Consider the following 15,295-nt stretch of genomic DNA (forward strand, 5'->3'; position numbering starts at 1 on the left):
AGAGACTCCCCCGCCCCAAAGCTCCCAGTTCTATCACTATTGGGTATTGATGCTGACACTCAATACTGGAAAAGAAATTGTGCCCCTCTATTGGCTTAATGATGCCATCAATCGATGACATTACCATCGTCCAGTGGGTTACAATTGGACATTTAAGCTTCTGCCACCACCACTTTTTCCATACCGCTTGCGTCCTGTTGGTTCGTTTTTGGTCATTGCCATGCCCCGCCCCATTCCTTACATTTATTGGCTAGCCAAGAAGACTCTAGCGAAGAGGAAGTTGTCAACCGCCCTCCCTTGAATTGTTTGGGATTGCTGTCAGTCATTATAAATTCGGAAACGAGACATCTTAATGGCGTATTTTACACGTCAGTCACCAATTGTGAGCTGATTTTCTGGTTGACAGGACGGTTGCTAAGGCGTTAAAGAAGACATTATCGTGAAACAGTTGCCATTTCGGCTCTACATATACAGTACACTTAACTGCGAGAGCCAATATGGCCACCGTACTGCTAACTTGTGAAAATGCATTTCTTATTGCATCATTATATTATATCAGGCGTGACGTTAAAATCCCTATGTCAGAAAAGTACCCGCATGTTATCTAGTGGACGTAATTCCCATGTCGGGTTCACTAACGTGATCGTTGATTTGCCTAGATTCGTTTAAACGGATTAACGATCATTCCTAGGGTTGATATCCATTATACTGAATGGTTGGACATGGTGTCAATCAACGCCTTATCCCGCCCTTTAAAAGGCCCGTGTGCAAAAGATTAAAAAAAAAAAAAAGCCGTTGAGGCTCCTCTTCGAGTGGGGGAAGGGTTCATAACTAACACGACCCGGCGCGATTGGGTGTCACATATTTTTGAACCAGTAAGAAGTTCTCTCATTGGCTGCTCACATTGCTCGCGAGGATCCTCGCTTGCTGGGCTCGCGGTCGGGTTTATTGTTTCTCCCCGTCTCGAGCGGAAAATCGTTTTCGACCTCGCGACTTCTGACAGGAATCAAATATATTAAACTGCAAAATGGTAATTAGTCCTTTTCATATTTTTTGTTATATATATTTTTGGTCCCCCTTACACAACGGCCTTTTGCTACATTTTAAAGCTCTTACAGTTAATTTAGCCGTGAGGTATATGTTGCTGGTAAGTGAGGTTATTCGGTGTTCTGCAAACTTAAGGCTGTAACGTTTCTTGCTTAATCATTAAACTGGTTGTTTTATGCAGGCGCGCATTTTAAACTGTGTTTTTTTTTATTTGCGACAGCAAAGGCGATAGGATTTGGTTGTTAACAGCATGTTAAGTTGATTTTCAGCGTTGCCTTACGCGTACTGGTTATTGCTGTACCCGTCTTGGCATTTACATCGGATTGTCGCTGTAATTTTGACTGTAGATTGCTGCCCTCTTACTTTTGGCGTGATGTGAATAGTTTTCGGCGCTTGGCGGGAAAAAAAGTAATGAAGCGTCTTCGTTGGGACAGTCTCCTCGGGGTACCCATTCTGGGAGTGGGATTCACTACCGGACAGTCCCGCGCACTGCAGCGTTTGTGGGTTATTTATTTTATGCACTTTGTTTCCACGTTGACAAGATATCGAGTGCATACTGGGTACCTCGGAGGGACTATGAGTGGACTCCCCAGAAATCCGGACATGCCTTTTTTTTACATTCATTTGTGGGGAAAAAAGTGTAAAAATATATATAATAGATACTGCCGTAAGCGTAGGTCCCCAGTTACCAAACTGCACATGTACTGTATGCAACATCACCTTCTAAGATCTGAAAGGTAACGTAACTGTTTAATGACTTGGTTTATCATACCGGCCGGTCAACTCGCAGGAACCAGGTTTTGGGCAGGACGATCAGCCCTCCTGGGGCACCCACCCACACTTCTTACACGGTTCAATTTACTGCGTCCAGAATCGTATGATTCACTGCATGAATACATATTTATACACGAGTTGTTGTTTCAGTCATAGTGCCGAGAATTCATTAGTTTGAAACACCTGCGCTTTTGTTGTAAAGCTAAAAGTAGGTGTGCCCTCAAACCCCCCCAACAACATAAACGCGTGAATTAAATCACAAAGTAGGTTTGTGGACAGTAATACTTAAAGCACCTTCAGAACTTGATTTCATATATTTTTTTGAGGAATAAGGTGACTAGAATTTGTTTGTCGTGTTGGTACCACAGCCTTTGCTATTGCTGTTTCCTTTTGAATACGTTTCATTCTTTAATTTTATTGAAAGTAAGTTTCATATTTTTGACTGACACATCTTGGTTCGAACGTGTTACAACTTTTCTGTCTTTTGTTGATCAGTTCCGGCTGTATATAATTACTTGGGGCTGCTGTAATGAACATCTTAAAACTGCATTTTTTTCATCCCTTGTCGCTTTGAAGAGTAATGTGGAGTAGCTGTTGAGATTTCCTATCAGAACGTTTAACATGTCATTTAAGGTCGGTCTTATTAGATTTATGTTTTAATTTTAGGCTTGGCATTGTAAATGGGGTGGTATTCTCTATTAAGTTTGCACTGTTTGATTGGCACAAGCAGCTGAACTAGGAAGTGTTCTGTCTCAGGTGGTATGTAGGGACTATTTTGCCAATTCATTCTATATGTCCAGGACAGGCGAATCAAACAGAGCTGACGTTTCACAAGAGTATCCACAGAATAGGGAGCCTTAACACTGTAAATCCAAAGAAAGCTGAAAGGAGCCATTCATTGCAGCACATTTATTAATTGCACTAAACATGGATAAGGCAGATTGGGATACCAGTACAGTGGTGTGTGTATGTGTGTGTTACTTGATACTACATTATAAAGTGGATGCTGAATGTTTAACATTTTTGGAGTAATCCTATAAGTGTATGTCTGTGTATACAAGTATTTGTATATAATATAAAATACAATTTGCTACTTTTTTTCCTTCAATATTTCCACCTAAAACTAAATAAGGTTACAGAAAGTGTTTGTTATAAAGTTACATTTAATGGTTTTTTTTTCTTGGTTGAATTTATTTGTTCTGAATTGTTTTTCTTGTGCACAGTTATTCCCCATAGGAGTTCAGTAAGTAATGAATCAAAAGTGGTGTAGTGTTTGTTAGTTTACTTTTTAAGGTCCTGATAGAACACCACCATTAAAGCTCCATATTATCAGTTATGTTCTAACTCTTATTAAATTACTATGTTTGATGATGGTTAATAGTATGATGCTGTTACTGTTTCAAAATAATATTTTATGTATCATTTTTGTTTTTTTGTGTAGGCTGGAGGAAAGGCAGGAAAAGACAGTGGCAAAGCAAAAGCTAAAGCAGTCTCTCGCTCTCAAAGAGCTGGGTTGCAGGTAAAGTTTTTTTTTTATATATATATATATATATAATACACCTTATTTTTATATTATATATGTGTGTGTGTAGTATTTGAATTTCTTTGGCACCTCAGGCTTAGGTTTATACTATACGTTTTGCCTAAAGGTTTTTGGTAACATTTTAAATCGGTATCATGCACTTGAAAACTCGTGAGTAATGTTGTGGCAGTGTCTCACTCTGCAGTCCACAAAAAGCTAAAACTATTATTGATCTGTTAAAAGCGGTCATTTCCTGTAATCTCCCAGAAATTGGTTTGATTAATTCTAATTTTAAAAAATGTTAACTATTGTACTTTTGAAGCTACATATCTATGTCATTCACTACATTTTAATTTATCCATTGATATGAAGATTGCTAATTGTGTCATGTTGCATTTCTGATAGAGCTTTCAATACGTTCTGTTAATTTCAGTTCCCAGTAGGTCGCATCCACAGACACTTGAAAACTCGTACTACAAGCCACGGCCGTGTGGGTGCTACTGCTGCTGTTTACAGTGCTGCCATTCTTGAATATCTCACAGCTGAGGTAAGATAATGGGCTTTTCTGATTTATATCTGAGAAGTGGTTGGGAGTTTGTCTAATCTGTCTTCATATACGTAGTTTCTCTTAAATTAATATACTTATTGGGAATTTGTTAATCCGCAGTTTAAAAATCCTTTCTATTTCAGGATTGGAATTTTTACCCACCACTTTTAAGTTGCATATATTTTACATTCCCTTTGTAAATTGCTTAGAAGTTGCATGGTGTGTGAACAAATCTGTTAGTATTGACCATGTTTCACTTCCAGTATTCCTTAAGGTCAAAGTAAATGTGTTTATGTGCCAACATGTTCATTACAATTGCATATTTCAGACTTGAATTTAATGGAGTAGTTTAAGATACAATACACTATACTATGTTTTTTGTGTGCAAGTGCTGAAACATTTTGTGCATACAAAATTTTAACAGAGCCTAGCAAAGCCTTGTATATACTTATGACACCCTGGTTTTATTGTTCAGAGCTATTGTGCTTCTGAAATTGATTAGTATTGCATGTGTTTGCCATACATTTTGGTCAACAAGCCTGAATTTGACCAAGTACTCTGCACCTTTTTTCCTTGTGTTCACAATATTCACTCGTGCTTTCTGCTGGTAGAAACATTCTTACAATTTTCAAGGAAATTTGTATATCAGAAGCTGATTTGGGCACATTAAAAGCAAAGCAACTTATTTTTTAGGTGGTGGTGTGAATCAGGAAACAGCCCGTAACCTCGGAATTCGTTTTTACAAATGTGATCCCTTTATATACTGTATTAAGAGAAAAAAATGTTTGAACCCTTTTAAAATATGTTCATATTTGTAGTGCCTATTTTGTTTAGTGGCCTGCAGCTCCCCAAACCTGAAATAGACAGACAGAAACTAGGCACAACTCCCAACAACATAGAGGCTTTATTAGTGGGAATTTCTTTTCAGTTATTCCCACCTGCTTAACACAGTACAATAAAGCACAGCAATACACACACAACTTTGGCTTTTCTTTGTCTTTCCACCTCCACTACTCCTCTGGCAAGCGTTGTCTTCTCCCACCTGACTCTGGCTTCCACGAATGAATTGAGTTGGACCCTTTTATGCTGCACTTGGGAGCATGTCAAGAGGCCAATCGTTGTAATTCGGAAGTATTCCAAATCCCTTGTACACTGAGGGAATTCGAGGCACCACTGAAACCCCGGGAGGCTGTCATCTAGTGCTTCAGAGGAGGTAGTTCCCTGTGCATGTCAGCTTCCTGGTCCTTCCTTTAAACAGACGTCCTGGCCAGGAAAGGGTCCCAACTGTCCGTCCATTTGTGTTGGTGTTGTATATATTTACATTTTGATCTTAAACATAGTTTTTCTGCAACTGCAAAGCTTTTAGAAGCAAACCAAATTATATTGTTGAAGCTCATACTTGGTGCTTGACACTTTTTGTAACTTCTGTATTGTAGAAGAGAGTGGCTTCCGCCCTTGTCTCCATTTAGGTGATAAGTAGCTCAGTACTGAGATTAAAAACATCAAGTCTACTGTTTGTTTGAGAGGATATGAGGGAAAAGCTGCTTTTTGCCATCCGCATACAGGTAAGGATAGAAAATGGCATAGGCTGAGAACAGCAGCATGATGTGAACATCTTCACAGCTCTAACCTTCGTGTATTAAAAAAAAAAAAAAAAAAGTGGTGAGAGGTATTTCAGTTTTATTACCCAAGTATCTTTAAATTGTGATAAGGTGTTTTTATTGTTTTGTGTTTTAAATATACCATTTTTGAGGCTCAGTGCTTGTTGATTACCTTGTTGTTTACTTTTCTGTTTCGGCTTTTAAATGTAGCGTTTAGAGTGCCCTGAAGGAGCTCACAATTAAATTTTGCTTGCAGGTGCTGGAATTGGCAGGGAATGCCTCTAAGGATTTGAAGGTGAAACGCATAACTCCTCGTCATTTGCAGCTTGCCATTCGTGGGGATGAAGAATTGGATTCTCTCATCAAGGCCACCATTGCTGGTGGAGGTAAGAAGCCTGGTTTTGGGAGTGACATCATAACATAGTAAACATGGAAAACTTGCATTTTCCCCACAGATTCATCACAGTGTAATACCTAAATATCCATTTAATGTCCAGAGTTCGAGTAAATGGAAGAACATTTAACTCTAGTTCTGTTGATCTATGAAAGTGATGAGGCCAATTATTTTGCTTGGCACAGTGACATGATATTGTAATGATCTCTTTGCCATTGTATGTCATTTACTTCCTAATTTATACATTTTCTTTTTCTTTTAAAAGGTGTCATTCCTCATATTCATAAGTCTCTGATTGGGAAGAAGGGACAGCAGAAGACTGCATAAAAGATACTATATTCACCGTCTCCCTGTCTCCTTGTGTACTAAAGACGTCTAGGGAGACTTTAATTTTTTTAAGTAGTTACACAAAAGAAATATATAGTCAGCAGTTGATAGATTTGCGTTGTAATACTTGGAAAAACAAAAAAAAAAAAATTTGTATGTTAGATTTTAAGTTTGACAAATGTACCTTGTTATGTGGCAGCAATTTGTGTGTTGATTGGCTAGGGTTTAACAGTGTTTTATACAACAAAAAACTGAGTTGTTAAAGAACATTTTTTTCTTTTTTACAAAATTATGTCTTGCGTCTTTATTTAAAAAAAAAAAAGAAAGAAAAGAAAATCAAACTTGGAAAATATTCATCTTCCTATCCTTATTAATCACAAGAATGTTGAATAACTTCTAATCAGTTTTTGTTTTTCATTATCTAGCTTCAGAAATATCGATCCCTATGGGGTGAGTGGGACAAATTATTACTAAATTGGGATATATGAACCCAGGTTAATTTTTTAATCAAATTTTGGAATGAATACAGTTTAATTTTAGGGATTTGCTTATTTACACGTTTCAAGTATTAGTGTCACCCAAATTGAGTACTTGTGTGTTTGTTATGTAGTAGTAATTAAACCTACCAATTTGGTGTATTCCTTTAAATTATCTAAGGACCTATTGTAATAAAACTTTTTACTGTAATTATTTGAATCTCCTTCTTAGTCTGTGAATATTTACTTCTAAAAAGAGAACTCATTGCTTACATGGTTGTTTTACTTACGTTTCAGAATATTTTTTTTCTTTCCCTTCATCTTTGGATGGCATTGCTTCCAGGTTTCCAGAGCCTTGAAAATTAGGCCAGTTGGTGATTCTAAACTGACCCTGATTAGTTTTGTACATGAGTGAATCCTGCAGTCAAGGCAGTGTTCTGCCTTGTTCCAGTGCTGCTGGTATAGGCTTCAGCCACCGCTCTGAATTGGTTGTACGACTGCATGATTATATTGGTCATTTTTGGTTCTTTAGCTTTCAAAACTATTTTGATGCACTTGTAAATGTATGAACCGTCAGATAGGGATTGTGCCATTTAAGTAGCATGTATGTGAGTTTCAGTATGAGCCTATTTGTAGTACTGGTGTGACTATGCAGTAGGACTGGTCCTGTATTGGATTGGTTGGGTTACGTTTGAGCACTAGTGTGCTAGTTCATAATACATAGTATATGAAGTGTGCAGTGTACCAAACTGATCAGGTTAAGTCGTTCACATTATGCACAGGATAATTAAAAAAAGCTTAGGAAAAATGGTATAGTGAAGAAACCATTGCAGAGAACAGTGACCCAGTAGGTACGTTTTATGTTCACGACTGAATCAAGATGTAATGGTTTTTGTATATGGTATCTGCATTTGATATGGCGCTAATTTTATATATAAAAAAAAAAAGAGAGAGAGCCTAGGCACAGAAGTCAATTAGATGTGTAAATTTTAAAGAACTACACTTTTTTTATCAATGTGTTACCTCATGATATTTGTAGTGATAGACAAATTATTGATTTCATTGGTCAAGAGTACTTTCTTCAGTTTAAAAGCACAGAATCTTGGTAGTCTGTCCTGTTTACTATTCATGTCTCCTTTCCAGGAAGTAACTTAATACTATTTTGGCCTAAAGAAAAGCATTCATTTTCCACATTTTGAGCAAGCTACTACTAATACATATAGATTATTTGACACAAGTAACATGATTCCCAAAATGTTTACCGTTGTCTAGAAGGGGTTGTCATAGACTTCATAGTGTCAAGGATGTCTGTCTCTCTTTTTCTGTGTGAAATCATGAGGTTAAAGTTTTTTCTCTGCCATTGCTAAAAACTTCAAGGGGATCTTTTTTTTTTTTTTTTTGAGTGGAGTATTTCTGTAATATATTTAACTGCTTATTATAAACAATTGTTTGGATGTCCGTACCTGATAAGCTTGGTATTTTTCAAGTTGAGGTTGTATCTTTAAATCCTGGTATATATCAATTTGCCAAATTGTTCTAAAGTTAAGAGTTTTGCTTTACAGTGGAAGGTAATGTCGCATAGGCCACCACCGTGAACTAAAAACTTAATGATTATGTCCAAGACACTTGTCGAGTATTGTTCTACATCTAGTGATTACACACATACTGTAAAATAGTTTACATGTCATTTTTAACAAAAAAACATCAATATTACGAGATTCTGCAAATTTAAAAGAACGATTAGCTGTGTACACCACCTCAGTATTTGTCGTCTTCCGCAATAATATCCCCCAACCCACCCAAGGGGTGTGGTTTCCTCTCGAAAGACCAAATCACAGTAAACTTTTCATGCCGTGTGGTTGATTTTGTTCTGAATTACTTCCGTATTTATGCGAGAACTCACACAAGCAAATAGAAAATGTATCCTTATCACAAGAAAGTACTACCAAGAATATAAAATAGTGATTTTCAGATCCATTTTGTTCTCACAAGCTTGTTGGAAACATGGAAGGCTTGTTTCTTTTTTCAAACCTTGTTCCATTTCATCAGTAAGTTTTTAGGCTTTTATTTTCTGATGGTGATCTCTGTACCATTTAGCCTGCATTATAAAGCGCCAGTGTGCATAAGATCTATATATAATTTTTTTTTTTTTTTTTAATTTCCAGAAAAAGCTTAGCTGTACAGCAAAGTGACAAGTGATAAATACCATGTGTGTGAACTTAACATATCTTTTAAGATAGCCAAGTTATTATGCTTTTTTTAAATTTTTTTTTTTTTGTAACAGACAAAAAATTTAAATTAAAAATGCACACCCAGAGTAATAAAGGAAAAAAAAAACAGTGGCATAGACTATCAATAATCTAGAAGAGTAACTCTCAAACTCGGTCCAACTGTTGGCTGCAGGTTTTTTTTACTGATCTCATTTTAAGAGGCTGGTCTCTTTTTCCTGTTATTTTTCATTAGCTGTGTAACTTTTTTTTTTTCTGGGGAATTTCCTAAGAAGCGGTTTGGTTAAAGTGACATCAGAAGTACTGTATAACTGCTTGTACTTTTCTGTGTACGACTAACTGTTCTATCTCTCTAAGGTGGGTTTGGATGTTAGTAATTAATGTAGACCTCAGTGTTGACATGTGCAGTGTGTCCGCCCAGTTGGTCTCTCTTGAACATGCTACATACGTTTGACCGTGAGTAAAACATTTGTGCCATAGATCTTTTTCTGCTGACTGAATTTTGCTTTTATTGATGGTCACTGGAAAATGCAATTTTAACAGGAAACTTATTTTGAAATGAAGCAGGTAATTAGGTGGAATAATGTGAAAGTTGGATATTAATAATAATAATAAAGTTGCATTTATAGAGCACCTTTCACAAACCCAGGTCGCTTTACATACACACTAAAAAAAAATTAGTGTAATTTTGACCTGTTGCACATCCTGTAAAAGTTGTAACTCATATCAGATTTGAATATTATGGTTTGATCTGTAATCTTGTACCATTAACCCTCTGAACTCTGCCCTCCCCAGCCTACTGGCACTAAAAAAAAAAACTTTAAAAGTCAAATTTAGTAAAATTTGAAGCCACAGCGTTATAAGAACAGCTTGCTACAACAGAACAAGTTGTATTTCTTTTAGTACTGCTTTTTTCATCAAATTCTACCATCCATTATAAGAGCCTAATGCCAAAACTGCACCTGTTGAGTAAAGTGCATTAAAGCAGTTTTTAGAGCTAGAAGCAATAAACAAGATTTCTCTTCAATTGCCCTGTGTCTCCCCTTTCTGCCGCCAAGCACCTGAACTACCTCAAGTGTTGTGTGAGCTGCTGTGGTGACAGTGGTAGGTAGGGGTTTTGTCTTGGGAGATGCATCTGTCACATCATAATGCTGATGTCCTAAGGTGAGCTCAGCAAGGAAAGAAACCTATGGAGCAGAAGGGCAAAAGCTTTCCTCCTGCTTGTGTTTCTCTGCACCCACTAAGCTTTTTCTGTTTCAAGTTGCTCCCATGCTAAAGTACAACTGAAATTGTTACTGTACCCCCACCCCCCAATCCTACAACATAAAATTGCAGCTAAAAAATGACCAGCATAAGTAATTAATGTGTTGGCCTAACTACATACTTGCTGTATTATGTGTGTAGTCCAATACAGCTTAGCAGCTGAATTATGACAGCAGGGAGGTGTGTAGCAGCCTTTTGGGAGTATGCCTCTCCATGGCAGGCTGCAACATTTCAAGAGTCGAGTAGTGTAACAGTAGCACGGCGTAACACATTTATATGCCATTGTTCAGACCACCAGGATTATGATGGTTGATGGGCCGTTATACTGACCTTTTAAGTATACACCACTAAGCGTGAAGCCTGAAAATCAGCCTGGTGGGATCAAAGAGTTAAAAAGTTTTGGGAGCTTTAGATCAAAAACAAAATACACAGTCATTTTTTTTTTTATTATTACAGCATTGATGTTTACAGGCTGCACATTTACATGGGCTGTGCAAAGGAGTAAGACATTTTGGGCATCATACGGAAAGTAACTGGTTGAAAGTAAGTAGTATTGTAATTAAATAATGTACAGTGTCCACCTCCTCTGTATTCTGTCCATGGGAACACCTTTTGCTAATCTGTGCAACCATTGGAAGTGGGCCACTATACTGTACCAGCACTTCCCTGCTTTCTTTGCAAACCAGAGTGTGGCGGCATATCATGGTCTGATCTGATGGAGACACTCCAGCTCTTTGGAACATTGCACATATTTCACCAACAGGGACCTGTTTTCCCTAACCCATTGTTTAAAATAAATATACAAACACACTTGACAGTCCACAGGGGACAACACCCCCTTTTGAATTTGTGTTTTATACCACATTTTGAGGAGTAGGAACAAGCCGACAGACAAAGGAGTGCTGTGTTTACCCAGTGACACTCTTTGAGCTTCACCATCCTCCACTTTGCTTCTGGTAATGGTATTTATTTGCATAAAGCGGCTGCCCCATTTCTTTGCTTGATTACTGCCTCAGGCTTGGACAGTAGTGCTGTTTTGCTGGTAGCCTTCATTTGTATGACCTGCAAGTCCAATTTGTGCTGAAATGTAAGCTATATAAATAAAATGTATTATTATTATTAACAAAGAAATGGTGCCTAAGAATAATGAGCGAGTCAGTAAGTCTGTCACCTTTACATTATAGATTGTGGTCGAATAAACATGGCAGGTTCCCACAGGAAAGTGTCAAAATGAAACAAAAATGGGCCACTCTGCATGTCTGTACAAAAAAACCAAGAGCAAGGCAAATAAGCCGGTTCTCTTCTCGTTCTTTGTCATTACGTTTTTGGGAGCTCCACTCTCTGTTTCAGCCAGTACAAAACTGACCTCCTCTTTTTGGCAGCAGTGAGTTTTAAAGATGGGAGTTTGGAAGGGGTGGAGTTATTTGCCCTCACTGGGCATCTTCTTGGCACTGTGAAGGGAAAAGAAAAGGAGAAGGTTAGCTTGAGTGCCCTCTCTCTGCCCGGGTTGGTTAAACCTGATTCTGATGAGCCTGAAGGGTGATCCATAGATGGGCATGCATGAAAATATATATATATGCGGTGGGTTGGCACCCTGCCCGGGATTGGTTCCTGCCTTGTGCCCTGTGTTGGCTGGGATTGGCTCCAGCAGACCCCCGTGACCCTGTGTTCGGATTCAGCGGGTTGGAAAATGGATGGATATATATATATATAACAATCTAGATGAAAACAGACCATTTAGCCCAAAAAAGCTCCTCAGTAATAGCCACTTAATTTTTCTAAAATAACATCAAGTTTTGATGGTCTCTAAAGTCCCACTGTCTACCACACTCCTTGGTAACTTACTACACGTGTCTATGTTTCTCTGGGGTACTCTCGATTTTCAGACCTCCCATTGTGTATTCAAACCTAACATTTTTACTTCCTGTGTGTAATATTGTACATTTACTTACATTAAATTCCATCTGCCCAAGCCTGTATGCTGTCCAAATCCCTCTGTAATGATATAACGGATTCCAAATTATCTGCCAATCCACCTATCTTGGTATCAACTGCAAACTCAACCAGTTTGTTACTTATATTCCTATCCAAATCATTTAAATATATTAAAAATATCAATGGCCCTAGCACTGACGCCTGTGGGCCACCACTCTTAACATCAGCCAATTCTGATAAGGTTCCTTCCACCATCCTCTGCTTCCTGTGTCTGAGCCAATTTTGTACCCACCTGTACACACTAGAGCTTCCCTTCTGTTTGTGCAGTCCATAACACTCTAATACTGCTTTCCTCGGGACTGTGTTGTATACATTGCACTTCCAACTGAGTGCTCTTTGGTTGTCACCTGTTGCATGCGGAAGAGCCTGTCCCTACAATTTAAGATATCAAATTTTAAAACAAGAACTTAAAATCAATATAACTGGTGTCACAAGCCGTCTACTAAAACAGATGGCCTGCTAGTAGTTTGGGACCAACCAGGACTGAGGGGGTAATAAGAGAGGCATGAGAGAGGCAGATGTTCAAAACCAAAGGTAATTTTAATTTTGATGTAAAAAGGATGCACAAAAATGTATAAATAATCCAGTGACACGGCAAAATCAAATCATGAAGAAGGGGGAAAAAAAAATAGGACAAAAAAAATAAAAATTGTAAAACACAAAGGCTCTTACCCTAATATATATATACTCAATTCCAGTCCATGCAAGGGCATCAGCAGCCTTAAAATAATACAAAGCTGGACTCTGTTTCAGTCCAGGTCACAAGTACAACTCCTCAAAAAAAAAAATCTCAGGAGTCGTTTTTGGTTCTCAGGAGCCTACCACACTCCTTTACACCAACCAACAGCGCAGCCACCAGGCATCTCTTGTCTGGTGTTCTTCGCACTACCTACCACCTATTAATTCTCTACACGCAAACCTCCTCCATTGCGGCCACAACTGTGCTTATAAAGCCTTTTCCATTAGCAGGACCGGCTTACCTGCTCATACGGAGATACCATTTAAGACCTGCCGGGGAAATCGTACCCTCCAAGTACAAATCAAAATATCCGACAACTATATATACCTAATAAAACAATAAACAACAAAACAACAAAAACATTTATACCTAACATCGAGGTTATTAATATACAAACTTAAACATTACGGTACACGTACGCTACTAATACTATTTGGACTTCTCCTACAGCTATCGTTTGACCTTCCCAGGCACCTGTGACTGCGTTTAGCATCTGCACTGCCTTTAAAACACCAATCGGTAAAAATGATAGGTTACGTGCGAGTCTTGCGCTCGAAAAATACGGCGAAACCTCTGAAAAAAAAAAAAACCTTAACAAACAGCCAGATGGTAAGACCAAATATCTTACAAAAGTTAGAAAAAAAAATTTTCTTTTTTTTCCCTCATTGCAAACCCGCTAGTACTTTGCTCACTGTAGTTAATATGTAAAAGTTATTGAAAGTCTTGACACGTATCTATCCGTGCTATAAATACATCAGCGTCACGGTGAGGCTATAGCGTCACAACTGGAATTTTCATGTGCATTTTGGAAATGCGCATGGTGTTGTAGTGGGTATAATTGCTGCCTCATGGATCCCATTTTCTAGGTTCAAATTCCATGCCCAATCATTGTCTGTGTTGTCACACTCTCTCTGCATCTGAGTTGGTGTTTCCTGTGGTTTTCCAAAGATATACTGTTTAGGTTGGTTCTTAATTCCAGATCATGATTGTTGATTGTCAATTGCTGGCCATGTACAGTATAAATATGGCAGTGAGTGGGCCCTGAAATGGACTGGCACTCTATCCAGGGATGTTTTCTGCTCATATATATTGTGGTCACAATGAGCACTGCAGCTCCCCAAACACCCAACACAAAGAGCTTGGACACAAGTTTAATCACAAACAAAGTGTTTTATTTGTGTGAAACTCTTATAAGACAAGGGTTTTCCACACCACAACCACTATTACAATTCTAATGCACAGCAGCACTTTTGTCTTCTCCTGTCTCTCAGCCTCCTCTACTCCTCCCAGCAAGTTTTGTCCTCCTCTTTCCGACTTTAGCTCCCGGAATTGAGGTGAGTAGGGCTCGCTAGTTTTTTCAACACCCCCCTGGTGGCACCCATGGATGCCAACAGGGGTATTTACCTTTCTTTATAAGCCATTTAGTAATGCTTCTGGTTCTAGAGGGTTTTGTTTATTAACCTCCCTGGTGTTAACCCAAATGTCAAGCTCAGAATTCTGTGTACATATGGTTAAGTCAGAGTCAGAGTTGGGGTGACATATTATGACCACTTTATTGTTTCAAGCCCAGATAACTCGCAGTACAGTATTCAGCTGCCAGCTTCTGGATAAAATAACATCTTGCTGCAAAATAATTACAAATATTTCAATGCATTTTGCCACTTTATGGTAACGCTATGGTAACTCATCAGTATTCATGAGTGGGGTGGCGCCTTCAACAAAAAAGACAATAACACAATAGCAAATGAAAAGCTGTAAAGCCAGTTTTAGAACAAACTAATTGAGCTATTGCTTGAAATGGGCCCACAGTGATGACAATGTGAATTGGTTATCAGACAGTGGAATATTCCAAGATGCCTAGTTTCAATGATACTCATGTCTGGTGTCGGCTTCATTGTACTACTGACAATCCTGCACCTCCTCATTGTTGATTTATGGGTAAACCTGTTCTAAAGAGGTCTGTTAATTGTGATTATGCGGACTATTTACGGTTTGCCAATGATAGTCTGGTGAAGAAAATACTTGTTGAAATGAAGCACCATGCCAAACAGTGTCAGAAAAGTCTGCTTATCCTGGTAATGTGTGTTTTTCTGCTTTCTGGTACTGTAGGGCATAGTGGGTAAACTAGTTCAATCCCATAAACTGGTTGTTGTAGCAGAGGCTCATTACGAGTGAGTGTCGTTTATCACTCGTTATGAAATACCTGCATTTCACTAATAACGATGAATACAGTATGCATTGAAACTGTACAAACTGGGAGGTGTATCAAGTGATCATCAAAAATATGCAGAAAGTGTAGGTTCCCAATTGTGACCCAAGCATTGATGGAAGTGAAGGCTGTCATGGATCCAGTACATCGCAGCCACGTGAGCAGGATTCGGT

At 38.3% G+C, this 15,295-nt stretch overlaps 1 protein-coding gene across 1 annotated transcript; it reads left to right on the plus strand.

Moving 5' to 3' along the window:
• Positions 1–864: 864 nt before the first annotated feature.
• On the plus strand, positions 865–6,899 carry LOC114648650 (histone H2A.V). The gene is made up of 5 exons (XM_028797803.2): positions 865–1,030; positions 3,263–3,340; positions 3,777–3,890; positions 5,748–5,877; positions 6,151–6,899. Exons 1-5 carry the CDS (start codon positions 1,028–1,030, stop codon positions 6,210–6,212), a joined length of 387 nt encoding a protein of 128 aa, XP_028653636.1. The 5' UTR covers positions 865–1,027; the 3' UTR covers positions 6,213–6,899.
• The last annotated feature ends 8,396 nt before the right edge of the window (positions 6,900–15,295 follow it).

Source organism: Erpetoichthys calabaricus, chromosome 1 (assembly GCF_900747795.2).
Source record: "Erpetoichthys calabaricus chromosome 1, fErpCal1.3, whole genome shotgun sequence".
NCBI classification, from domain to species: domain Eukaryota; kingdom Metazoa; phylum Chordata; class Cladistia; order Polypteriformes; family Polypteridae; genus Erpetoichthys; species Erpetoichthys calabaricus.

Bases quoted from the DNA above. Each gene is read 5' to 3' on its own strand.
- LOC114648650 (XM_028797803.2), top strand. The intron at 3,891-5,747 runs GTAAGATAATGG...TTTTGCTTGCAG, and splicing joins TTGAATATCTCACAGCTGAG to GTGCTGGAATTGGCAGGGAA. The intron at 5,878-6,150 runs GTAAGAAGCCTG...TTCTTTTAAAAG, and splicing joins GGCCACCATTGCTGGTGGAG to GTGTCATTCCTCATATTCAT.